Here is a 13,255-nt window from a genome sequence, read left to right as displayed (position 1 = left end):
ACTGATTGACACCTTTGGGGGTCGTCTTTCCACCAACTCATAATTTTGCTCACTCTTGAAAAAAGCCTTCTGCACACCCAGTATTCTCTAGTTAAAGCTGAAAATTCAACTCATCATATTTACACAATAAAAAAAAAAAATCCATTCTGCGTTGTTTTTAATTGCAAATCCTACTCAAGGGACCAATTCTCCTGCTTAGGAGGCAGCCCTGTGCCTTCTACTAGAGAACCAACTGCAGTCAATTATGGTAATGAAATGTCAATAAATATAAAAATTTAATACAGCCTGCTCTTGGTGAGTGGCAGATGAGGACTTGCCTCCCAGACAAATTTGCTGGTGCTGCAAATATAAAATGCACCTGAAAGAGTAGCAGGTTGCCTGAGAGCTCTCCAGTAGAGGGATGGTGGGAGATCCAGGCATCTACTGGGTTTTTCCATTATGGCATAATCGCTGCACTAAGGCCACTGATATTCTTGACATCCAGACATCTTAACTCCTTATTATGATGTGAATAGCATATTTCCCTCACAAACTGGAACCTCAGTGAGGGACTTTGAGCTTTTTTCCCCCCTTAACAATTACAAAAGGGAAATTAAGTTGTGAAAGTTGATATTTATATGTGACCGGTTTCTCAATATGAAGGAGTTGAATCACGTCACTATATTAAACTGCTCTTTAAATAAAAGTATTTGAGGTATGTTACTTTATTTTTTCCTATTATTTATATAAGTATATATACTTACATATAAATAAATATGTATAAATGTACATATAGAAAGAGAGAGAAATAACAGATGAGCTAGAAAGTAATTTATGAAACATGGTTTGGCTGGGGTTTCCAAAGACCAGATTCTAGTTTTGTCACAGATTTCTTTGGCCCCGAGTAAGCGATTTAATGTCACTACTTCAGTTTTCCCAGGTGTAAGAGAGAGCAATAAAACCTACCTCACAGCATACTTAAGCACAATCCACTGACTTAATTGAAACATAAGCACAACTTTAAATGCTTTGCAGAGATGGAGCAGTGTTATTCTTAACATCCATACAAAAAGTGTAACTTCATTTTTCTTGTACAGTTGCCTTCAGTCAACGTCTTGGGAGCACTAACAGTACATATAATAAAATTTCTTATTAAAAATCAGTAACCTATTGATTATATTAAGGTCATCACTAGGAGAAGTTATTTTTAATTCATTTCAGTCATCTCTCTATCTTTCCTGCCTGAAATTTTATCAGATTTGAAGCCTTTTATTTTTTCCTTGCTTTACTGTTGTTTATACTTGAACAGAATCAATTCAATAGTTTTGAAATTTAAAAAAAAAAAAAAAAAATCATAATATATGTTCCTCAACAGTTTTTTTAAAAATAGATTTAAGGGATTAGTGCCTGGAAAAACAAAATTTTGCAGTATTGGTCTGTTTTGTCTGGTGATACCTGGTTGTTCTTTATTAAATACTTTATTATAGGAGACCTTAAAGATGGGATTAGGACACTGATACCTTTAAACAAATCATTAACCCAAAGTGTGCGCTTACCATTGTGTTTAGTCTTAGTTTAGACCCAGACTTCACTTATGTGTGCTTACATGAAATATGGTTAGCAATTTCCCTGTTGTCATGGAGGCTCCTAAAAGAGGAAGGTGTTGGTAATATTAGAGCAGCCAGGCAAGAAAATCATTTTTTTTAAATGCGTCAATAGCCCTTTTAGGTCTCAGCCAGTTGGCTGGGAGCAGCTCAACACAGGAGCAAGCAACACACCTGGCCATCTTCCCAGGACAGTGGCATTTGTAGGGAAAATGTAACACATTCTGATGAAACCTGAGCTGAGCTAAAGATGTTTCAGCTGAAGCAGTTGCACCTTGCTCCACGCTGCTGTCACTGTGCTGGAGCTGCCCAGTCTCACAGTCTCCAGCCCGGTCTCAGAGCCAGCTCACTCCAGTCCCAGTCCCAGCCCCAGCCTGAGCCCCAGTGCTTCACCTTCGCAACATGGTGTTCCCGTAGGCTGTGGTACCCGGGCACTTTTCCACTGCTCAGCATCGCATGACAAAGCATGCAAAAGTTAATAGTGCACGTCTTCAGAGTGGCAGAGGCGAGTATGGCCAACTGCAGGGAAACATCCCCTTAATGGGACTGGTATTCACCAGAAAAAATTTTCAGTGTGCGAGCTGTGGGGAGGTTGCCACAGATTCAAGGATTGCCCAGGGATGTGTCGGCTATGAAAGGCTCTAAGTATACTTTGCTTGTGAATATCACCTTTTTTAATATGGTGTATTAATTCCAGCTTTATGTTGGATCTCTATACACAAGTGTCACTTCAGAAAGCTCATAGACAGGTCAGCCTCCTCTGAGAACAAATGGGCAGCATGACAAGGGCAGCAGACCCCCAGACCAGTCCTGCTTTTTTCTGTGCCCCAGAGAACGTAGTTTCGTGCACTGCGGTTGCTGCTTGGGTCAACGCAAGTGCAGCTGGCCAGTGTCACGCACCTGCCTGCTCTTCCTTTGCTAGCAGGGGAGGACTCGCCAGAGCAAGTCTGTTGGAACCAACTCCAACAAATACCAGGATTTTGTGTCGTTAAGGAGAACAGAAACCACCCACACAATACCTCTGTTTCCTGTGGGAATACACCGACATTTCTGGACTTGAATAGATGTTTCTGGCCAAGTTATGGACACTGGACCATTTCCCATGAATACTGTTACGTCCCTCTGGACTAATACACCCAGTGTAAGCATGAAGCTCACTTCATCAGTCTTTCTTTGCAAGATCGTACAATTACAGTGAGAACAAAAGACATCAAATGAATAAAACAAACTGATATGGGGACAGCTACCAGTGTCATAAGCAGTTCTCAAACATAATGCTTCTAAAAAAAAAAAAAAAGACAAGCAGACAAACCAGCATTCACAGTGATGTGACATACCATTAAGATATATGGTTTAATAATATTTTCAGTAGACACCATTGTGCTAAAATCAGTTTATATATAAAATCATCTTGACCTGATAACATCATTAAATTGAGAACGATTCTTTTATCCAGGAGTATCCCGGTTGTACAATTCAAGCAATTGCTTGAAACATCCTAAAGTGGTTCTACAGGCATGACAACCAGACAGAAATACAATTCTCTTTTACAGGTGGATTATTCCGTAATAGCATCCCAAGCTGGAGCCACCCTCAACAATCTTATGAGCCATGCACAAGAACTAGTAGCAAAGCTTCGTTCCCTGCAGTTTGATCTACGAGAATTTGTATGTCTCAAATTCCTGGTGCTGTTTAGTTTAGGTAGGTACACTCTACTCTTCATACTTAATAGTGCTATTTTTTTCTAAAAACATTGAAAATATTTTGCTTTTCTTAATTTTTCATGAAAAACATGATTTAAAAATATATTTAATAAGATTCACAATAATCTGAGGGTTATTTTTTAATTAACACTTGCAGGAAAATGATGTATAAGAATTACAAGTGGGTTTCTATGGAAATGACTCCTAAAACCTACAGAATTTAATAGAGTATTACAAGCTTTCTGTATTTCTGTATGTTATTTTGGAATATTCCAGAACAAGGATAAAATTCTATTAGAAATTCTATAGAACAGTGGAAAATACAGATTACCATGTTTTTCTATGATATTGAATATAGTTATGTAAAGCAGATGGAGTGGGGATATGGTTGAAATATCCCTCTTTTTCAAAGACATCTGTGGTAAGTATAAACAATCTTCTTTGCTTATGATGGCTGTCATATCGTAACCCATAAATCAGGAATGTATCTCATAGTTTTTAAAAAGTGAAAGGAACTCTTAAAGTGAAAATTAATGATAATAGCTTTATGACAGATCTGGCTAGGACATAACCTTTAAAGGGATGATTGTTTTCTACTAGTGGAGAGCACATAGAATGGGAAAGATACCTATGCAAGACAAATTAGTTAAACTGGTGCCCTCCAATGAATCAGTCAAGAAAAATCACCAGTGCCAGGAATAAAAAAGGGTTTTAGGGAGATGGATTCCTATTGACTTCATAGGAACAGATTTTTCTGCCTGCCCTCTGTTTCAGGTTTGCACTTTGTTGACTTAATAAAGCTGGTCTAAATAAACTTTGGCCAGGTAAATTTTTATTTACTAGCAGACAGTTGAACGGAGAAGCTTAAAAACATAAATAAGGTCAGACCCAGTCATACCTCCATAGCTAAAACTCCTTTTTTACTCAAAAGGTATTTTGTCTACAAAGAGAGTGAACAGTCAAGCCAAGCACAACAATGAAAAAAATATCAGCAGTGGTGACATTTAGTAATGTTTTTCTTTAATTTTCAGTTTTTAAAAAAGCTCTTCTGTAAAGGAATAAAATTCTACAAATAAATTATTATAATACAGTTGCAATCAGACTAAAAGGAACAGTTTTGGTTGCACTGTAAAGCATCAATTGCTGTCTTAAATATGTCCTTCCATGTGGTGTTTATAGAATTTGAACCTGCTTTGGAAAATTTTAGATGAAGCTCTTTAAATACAGGGAGCATAAAAGATCAATAATTCAGAGGTACAGGACATGAAACATGCAGAAAAAAACAAAGAATTATTTTAAAAATTAGAACAATGCTACCAGGATTGACTGTTATGAAGTACACACATTCTGAATCCTAGGAAGAGATGATGGATTTCCCTGGTAACTATTAAGACTTTGTATTCAGGGCTTCGTTGCTTTCCACGACTTAGATTCAGAGAAGGAAAAGCAAGTTATCTATTGCAGAAATTATGTTTTATGAATTAATCTGATGAATAACAAGAATTCAGAATTCCTAATTCCTAATAAGTAGGTTTTTCAGTCATTAGACAGTGGCACAGAAATATCTAAAGAGCCTGTAGCTTTCCTCTGATAAAATATTTAGAGAATTCATCTCAGTTCATTGATATTTTAAATTAGCTGAATAAGTGAAGTGCATTTGGAAAATTCTCATATTTAGGTGGCCTTTTTGTTTGATCGCTTTCATCAGCTCTTCTAGCACTTTGCATTGATTTAGGAATTGTTCTTACACCTTTAGCTCTTCTGCCAGGTAGTGTGCTCCACTTCTGAAGCAGTTGGGCAGGAATACCTTGCAAGCTTGTACTGAGCCAGGTTATCCAGTTTTTCTCTCATTTATGCTACTATAAAAAGAGCTAATTCTGCTACTAATAGGAGCCTTGTAATCACATCACTTGCATATAAAAGTGATGTAGCTAAGAAAGGTTCAACACCTTTGAAACCAATTAGTTCATTATTTAGCATACTGTATAATTCCATTTGCTAATAGTCAAAGCTAGATGTTATTCTACAAAGAATAAAATATAAAGATGTTACCACCTGACCCACAGGACTGAGGCAAATATTTAATGAGAATGATGACAAAACCAAAATTAAAAACATAGGTACCCTTTCCAGCTAAGTACTTAAGTTTGTGCCCAAAAGTGCAAATGAATCATCTGGCTGAAGTTAATAAGACACCTCACATCCTAAAAGTGAGTTTTTGAGACACTGAAGTGCCCAACAACCCTGGTAGGCATTCAGCAGGGCTGTCAAAACTAGCTAAGCATCAAATTCTATATAAATAACTGGAAGCAATTATTGTACCTAAGTAGGTGCATTTGACACATATCTACATTTCTTAGGCATCTCAACAGAAAACTGGTCTTAATGCCAAAAATATATCACTTAATCAAAAAAAATTTTTCAAAAACCTCAGATGGCTCTTGAAAATCTGGCCCTGTAATGTTTAATGGAATAAAAAGTTCTTCAAGACATACCAGCCTTTTTACATTTCTAAGGATGTTCACGCCACAGTGTTAACCAAACCAATAAAACCTTATGCTATTGTTCTTAGTACAGTGCTTGGTTAAAAAATAAATGTCTACTATAAAGCCTCTCAAAGGCAACACTACGTCAATAATCCACAGAATTAATTTATTGAGAAGAAGTTGTTTGGTTTTTATAACCGTACAGATAGAAGACTGCCTTGTAAAGCTGTTTGTTATTCATGGCTGCACTGTATTGTCTGTCTCTTCACAAGGTGGCAATCTCCTTCAGGGCAAAGAACTTTGTCTCTGCCTTTTTACCTAACATTTCAGAAGTGATTATCTTAGTAAACTAACAGTAAAATAATGTTCAAAACCCAAAGCACTTACAATAATTTTTCAAAACACAATTAAATCATATCAGTTTTGCTTGCTATATTTTAAATGAGAGGCAAATGTTCGTTATCTACTCATCAAAGGTTCCAAAGGGTTTATAAAGAAAAATGCTTTTGATTGATGGTAGCATTAAAGAGGATGCTGCTGAAGCTTAGACAGATGCATGTTTATTGTAGCCTTTGCGGCTAGCAGTGCACAACTCTTCCTGCATATACCCACTCCAGTGAGTGATAGACCCAGGCACAGGAGCTCAGCTCCTCTCTCCAGGGGGCCATCTAGTCTGTTTGGGCGCATCTGACCGACACTGCCAAGTATATAATGGTACAGTTGACTCAGCAATTATTGCGTAAGCCAGAATAGTTTGGTAACTAGTTTCTTGAGTGTGACATCTCTTTTGTTAGTTCTATATAGTATTAATATATGTAGTTACATAACTTTTAAATTCCCTCCATCAGTTATAAAAAGCATATGTCTTTACAGCTAGGTAGTGCTTACCTCTCTGTACATAAGTCTTCTTTCATGCCCATGGATCTTCATACTTCAGTGACTGTCTGTCTACCCTCAGTGGTTCCTCACACCATCCTTCAGTCCAGTCACTGCCAATCTGGAAAGGAGCGAGTCCATCACACCTGAACTATTGGTTTCAGCAGATAACCAGTTCAGCTGAATCAGTCCTTCAGCTTTTGTGCTCCCACAGGTTAAAAAGTCAAAGAACAAATCAGTCCTTACAACCAGCACAATCATCACAATCACACTGGAGATTACCATTTTGTGCACAGTTCAGACTTGGCTGTATTTTAAATTAACAAGAGCCTTGACTCATAAGGACATTAAACCACCAGCAGAGATCCCTTCCTTCGCAGCTTCACTGCACCATCAGTGGTCAAGTCAATTACTCTGTCAAAACATAGGAAGTTTGGACTAAATTTAAATTCCATCACATTACTCTGACCCATTTACACAATCTACAGATCTATTACACTAGTCCATCAGGGTTCCCTCAAAGAATCACAATCTTTCCATGAGTCAGTCCTCTGTGGCAATTCCCTCACTGTGTACCTCCTCACTGCACATAAATGTGTGTTGCTTTCCTCTCTCACTGCACACCAGAGCAGTATACTAATCAACCAGAGTAATTGACACCTGAGATCACAGTAAAGCAAATAGAAACAGGTCTTGTGATCAAAATTGCCCTTCACAGTTTTGGTTGTGTAGCTTGGTATAACTGCTAAGCCATCTTCTAGTCACTTCTTCCCCTACTTGATCTCTGATGTACATGTCTGAATTCTGTACCATCTGTCTTTGCTGCAAATGATACACTAGATGCTGATTGAATGTTTTATTTGAAGATGAGCTGGACTGAAGATGAAGCCAAAACATTTTGTTGCAAAGGAGCAATCCATCTACCAGGATGATTTATTTGAAAGAAGTCTTCTGTTTAGGTGGCCTAGAAATAGCAATTGCTGTTATCAATCTCCATTTCAATTACCTTGAGCTATTAGCTTGCTTTGAAGTAAATCAGGACACCAGTTCTGATAGCAATTATCCTTGCCAACCTTTCTTTGATTGAGGTTTACATCATATTTGCAAACCCCAAAACATGCCTGTATTCTGGGGCATCATTCCTATGTTCTCACTGATAGAGGTATTCTCCCCTTAATTCCAACTAAGGGAGTGAAGGTAATCAACATGCCAAACCACAATTTAACTCAGGTATATCAGCCATTTTTTTTCCCCACAATCTGAAGATATGTGGATAAAAAAATCTGTAGCTCAAGAGATATGCAAACCTGGGTTTTCTTGACTATTTAGTTGCATCTGACAGGTTTCTTTCAGGCAAAAATAACCAAGACAGAGCCATCACAATTCAGCAACTGTAATCACACAGTTGGTAGAAAGTTAGTGGCCAGGCACATGTTGCAAAACTGGGAAAGAATAAAGAAATCTTTGACAGACTTGAGTGTTAAACCTACTTTTAACACAACTTTATGAACTCATGTCCAAAACATGGAAAGAGAACATCTGAGAAAGATGCTGGTCACATAGGTATATAACTGTTTATCAAATTTACCACTAAACGAGAATAAACGTTTCTGGCTTTCCCAAAGCTAGCCAAATTGAGGATAATACAATTTCTTTACCCTAATCCCAGAGTAATAATACATCTAATTTTTCTATAGCATATAACCAGTATAGCTCACAGGACACATTATCAAAAAGTAGTCCTAAAAATACATGTAGATGGTTTATTTGTCTTTAATAATTGCTTGTTTGAATCAAGATACAGTACAGATAGAAAAAGCAAATGTGTCAGTTTATCAGCCTCTTTGAACTTTCTTTATGAAATTTGACATTAGTTTGGAAACTCCTTTCTTTCTTTCTTTGTCATAAACCAGAATTAGAAATTAAAAAAAAAAACCCAAAACAACAAAAAACCTCATCCCATACATGCTGCCGAAATTCTCTAATTCTGGGGCTGAAATAGATTGGCGTGCTCCACTGGGGTGAAATCTTGGCCTCACTAAAGCCAAAGAGAATTTCACGCTTTTTACTGGAGCCAAAATTTGTCTCACTGTTTCTTTGATTTGCTTCCTATCAGTTCAAATCAATTTTTCAGCAATTAAATTTGCTAAATGACTAAATTTAAATGATGCTTGAAGAACCAAATGAGTGCCTTACATGGGATACTTCCTATCATCTTCTGACACAATAGATCTCTTCATTTTACCATCCAGTAGCTTTATAGACTGGTCACTTAACCTGAAATCAACCATTGTTTTCTCTTTACCAAAACTTCCCATTTGTCCTGCTAGTTTTTATTATCTGAACTCAGCAAGGATGATTTGTCAAACCTCCCATCAGAGCAGTTTGTAAAGTGAAATGCCAATAGGAAGAAAGTTAGACATCATTTGACCCACATCCAGGCAGTTGTCTGCCTGTGGAGCTAAATGCTAGACTAGGCAGCAGCTGACTGGTACTGCTCCCTTATCATTGTCAGGTCACAGATAAATGTACTTCATTTAAGAAATGAAGGCTTTATCAATGGACAAATAATTGCAGAGCCACTATTGATCTCACATCTCACTTAACATGAGACAAGAGGGTCCTGTGGAAATGGTAAACATTTAATCGCTGCGGATGGCAAACAATGGGCTCTTACTTAAACAACAAAAAAAACCTCAAACAAAAAAAGAACTCAGTTTTCAAACAAACCACAGCCTTACTTAAAGGTTCAGCATAAATCCGTCTAGATCTGCAACACCCCATTCCCATTTCTGTTAAGTAAGAGGAATATTAGCAAATTAATCTTTCACTTACTTTTAGTCTCCCTAAAGTGTCAGAGCTGAGATGGGAGGAGGCATTGGAGGTACTAGGCTCCACCGTTTGCCCTTCTGGAAAAGAAACATGCCTGCTAAGATCTTCATGAAGATGAAAAAGGCTGAGAGGAAGCATTTTTGAGGCAGACTCTACCCTCACCACTCACAGGACTAGAAGGAGCTTCCTGCAAACATGCACCCAAGGAGCAGCAGCACAAAGCCTGCCTGTGCTCCATTTCACCTGGTTCCAGTAACTCACATCAATGTAATTATGCAACATTCTGGAGCTGAAAAACATTTTAAATTCGCTATTTCACTTTGTAATATACTTTATGTAACATCATTGATCTATTAGATTTACAGGCTAGCCAGAATCTCTGCCTCAGTGAGCTTGCAATCTAAATACACAGAAAAGATAAGAAAAAAATACAGCAGCAAACAATGATGAAACATGGGCCTGTACATATTTTCACTTCCACATCTTCTGATGAAGGTTTAATTTGGGGTATCATGCAGATAGGAAAATAAGTGTACAAGCACCAACTGGAAGCAATATAACAAGGAATATTGATTAAATTTTTGTAGTACTTATGATGCTTAAGGACACACAAACAAAAAGAATAGGAGAATGAAATGAAGGAATTAGTGAGGCAGGAGGTTTTATCAGACCAAAAGAAAACAGGAAACAAGACCAGAAAATTAGACTGGAACCAATTCATGCAGGATTATAGACACCTAAGTGTAATACGGACATAAAAGCATAATCTAGCAAATTTTGGCACGTAGATCTTTATTTCAGCCTTCCTAATAATCACATTATACTTTCAAAAAATATAAAATTGCCTTTTACACTCTCTAATAAGACTGCACTAGCTTCTCAAAGCACAGTCCATGAAACATGGAAACTTACCAAGAACAAGAATTAGCCAAAAAGCTACTTCCTCCTCCCATCATTCTGATATTTTAGTATCAGAACCAAACTAATTAAACTAGCAGGTGACTGGCTCAAAATGCAAGAATTCATTCTTCAGCACAGCGTATTATCCAGCTCTGGCACTCCTTGCTCCAAGATGTAGAGAACGCTTAAAGTTTTTGTGGTTACTAAAGTCACCTGGAGAACTTAACAAAGGAAAATCCATTGAAAGCTATGAAATCCAAAACCTGCTACTTCTGGCTGTTGTTAACCTCCAGCTGCTGGAGCCCGAGTAACTACTCCTGGGTAGTATCGCTCCGTGCTTTTCTTCTTCTTACACTGCTCCCTAGGGCATCTGCTCCTGGTCACTGTCAAAGAGGGACAGTGGTCTAGATGATCCAGAGTGCCAGCAACAGCCATTCTCATGCTGTCATCAGGAAGGTGTGAGCCTACCCTCGTAGTTTTCTGGGACTCTATTCTCCTTTGTGTAAAATGGGCCTGGTGGTTCTTTGGCAGGATACCGAGAAGCTCACAGATAACACTACTTTGTCTTCACAAAATACCTTTAGTCCCAGGATCTGAAGTAGGTGCTGTGAATTTGAAGTGAAAAGTACCACATGACAGTCTTCCTTGGCAAGCCAAGGCAAGCCAGTAATGGAGCACTTATCCAGGGCTGGACTTGTCATCACAGATGTGTTCACTTCTTACTCACAGTGACAAACAGTACTTAGGGTTTAATGCAGTCTTCTTCAAATTGATCACTCTAGCTGTTTTTACTTTTGGTGGTTTGTAAATATACAACTACTTTTACACCTGTTTTTTTATATATATGTTACTTACAATACACATGTATAACCAGGCTGTTATTATGAGCTGGTTTTATTAAATCCATTGGCAGTTTTCTTACTTTCATCCATTCTGTTACCCAAATGTACTTGTAAGATTGTATCTGGTAAACACCCGTAAGCGAGCAGTCGAGGGGTTCTGTACAATTAGCATTCAGCCAGGGCTTTCAGGCTTCCCTGCATTACATTTGAATTTAGAAAAATATGTGCTGAACACTTGTCAAATCCAGGCTCATATCTCAACCCTAATGTCTAAGTACAGTAAGCATTGGAGTATAATACTGGCAAAGAAACATTTCCTAAATTTCATGTAATCATTTGGAATTCAGGACGGATCAATTAGTATTCAGGAGATGTGACTGCTCAATATTTATACCATAGAGACTTGGCAGAAGCAAATAATGGTACATAAAGCTGATGCTTGTCTTAATTAAATGCAGTATAATAGGTGTTGGGGATTTTTTTTTTTTCTTAGTGAAGAGAGCAGTTTAGCAATGACCAGATATAACTCATCCTGAAGTTCAGAGTTTAAAACTAATCAATATGTATTTATAACAAGGGAGGGACTGAGTATAATTTATTATTAGCTGACAGCTGACTAATAGATAAAACCAAGATTTATTTAAGTACATTTTTCCACATACTAATTTCTGACAAAATATTTGCCCCCTTGGATCCTTGATTATTTTTTGCTGTCCTATCAGTATTTCAAATAGACTTTTTAAAATGAACATCTCATCTGCAGATAGGCTGGGAATGAAACCAGAGAATGTAGAATGAGAACTCTAGCTAGGATGATCCTTTCACTGTGACAAGCTTATTAATAGTAATATTTCCTAATTTTATCATTAGGAATCCGTAATGGCAGGTGATATATTAAAATGCTCCTTTAAAGTATACAATCTACCAATGTGATGATGAACAGGTGTTGACTGTCAGACAATGCAAGGATGACAGGCACAATTCCAACACACCTACAGCCCAGGCTTGTTTCAAATGTCACAGCAAAAAGTTTTGAGAGGGAATATGAAGAAAGTGGATAAATAGATCTGGCATATTAAGCATGAGAGGCAGAGCGGAGAAAGCAGAAAAGTACTTGGTCTGGAGAGGTGGTGAATGGGAAATGGAGATGGCATTGCAGACAAGTCAGAGGCAGAGGATGACCTCGTGATGCTGAATGACTGCTGATAGGTAAAGAACAGCCACAAGACCTTGAAAGTGAACACAAATTATGTCTGATGTAGCAGGGAAAAGGGAAGATGCAAAAAGATAGGGAAGCAGTGGGCTCAGAAGGGTATCTTGGCAGCAACATTTGCCAAGGCCAAAGGAAGAAATGCTGTGGTAATTAAGATGTAATATGATGAGGCAACATGGTATTCATTAAAAGTTTAATCTAGTAAACAATGGCTCCTGTGCACATCCCATGGAAGTCAATGAGAACACATTTGCGGGATTAGCAATGTAACATTAGGATTAATTGTATTAGAAATAGACAAATTTAAAGGTGAAGATCACTGCCTTTTGGAAGGCCTCAGCTCTGGCTATAACGGAGGCTCTGTTTCTTGAAATCTGAAATCAATATGAACATTTCTCTAAATTATTATGATACAGCTCAATCAAAATTTATAGACTTGATGTCCAACTGCTGGATGGAGATCCATGGCTTGCATTGAGCAGAAGGCTGAAGGAGGCAAGGATGATGATTATAAGGGTCCTTTCTTGTCCCAAATTAGTGCAAGTAGATTTCCTAGGCAAGAAGTTAACATTTTTCATGAGTCTTCTAGTTTCACGGTTTTTACAAACTTTTCTCCATTTGCCAAGTGTGAATTTGGTAATTTCTAATGTGAGCAGTTGTCAGCAATCTTATATAGTCCCTCCCTGCTGCATGTCCCACATTGCCTTGAAAACTAGGGATAAATCTCTAAATAGAGATGATGAGGGCCAGGAGAACAGTTAAATAGCCAGGCTGCTCATGGAACATTTAACTCTTCTCTGGGTCTCAAGTAAAGCAGCCA

The 13,255-nt window shown here is 37.7% G+C and overlaps 1 protein-coding gene across 2 annotated transcripts in view; it reads left to right on the top strand.

The window, feature by feature from the left end:
• The window catches only part of NR5A2 (nuclear receptor subfamily 5 group A member 2), a 98,326-nt gene that overhangs the window by 64,785 nt on the left and 20,286 nt on the right, over positions 1–13,255 (top strand). For both annotated transcript variants that reach the window (XM_074832721.1, XM_074832722.1), the window contains one exon: positions 3,137–3,284. In XM_074832721.1, the coding sequence (XP_074688822.1) occupies positions 3,137–3,284 (148 nt within the window). The remainder of the gene's footprint in view (positions 1–3,136; positions 3,285–13,255) is intronic.

This window comes from Strix aluco, chromosome 8 (genome assembly GCF_031877795.1).
Source record: "Strix aluco isolate bStrAlu1 chromosome 8, bStrAlu1.hap1, whole genome shotgun sequence".
NCBI classification, from domain to species: Eukaryota; Metazoa; Chordata; class Aves; order Strigiformes; family Strigidae; genus Strix; species Strix aluco.
This window is presented reverse-complemented; position numbering and strand designations above follow the sequence as displayed.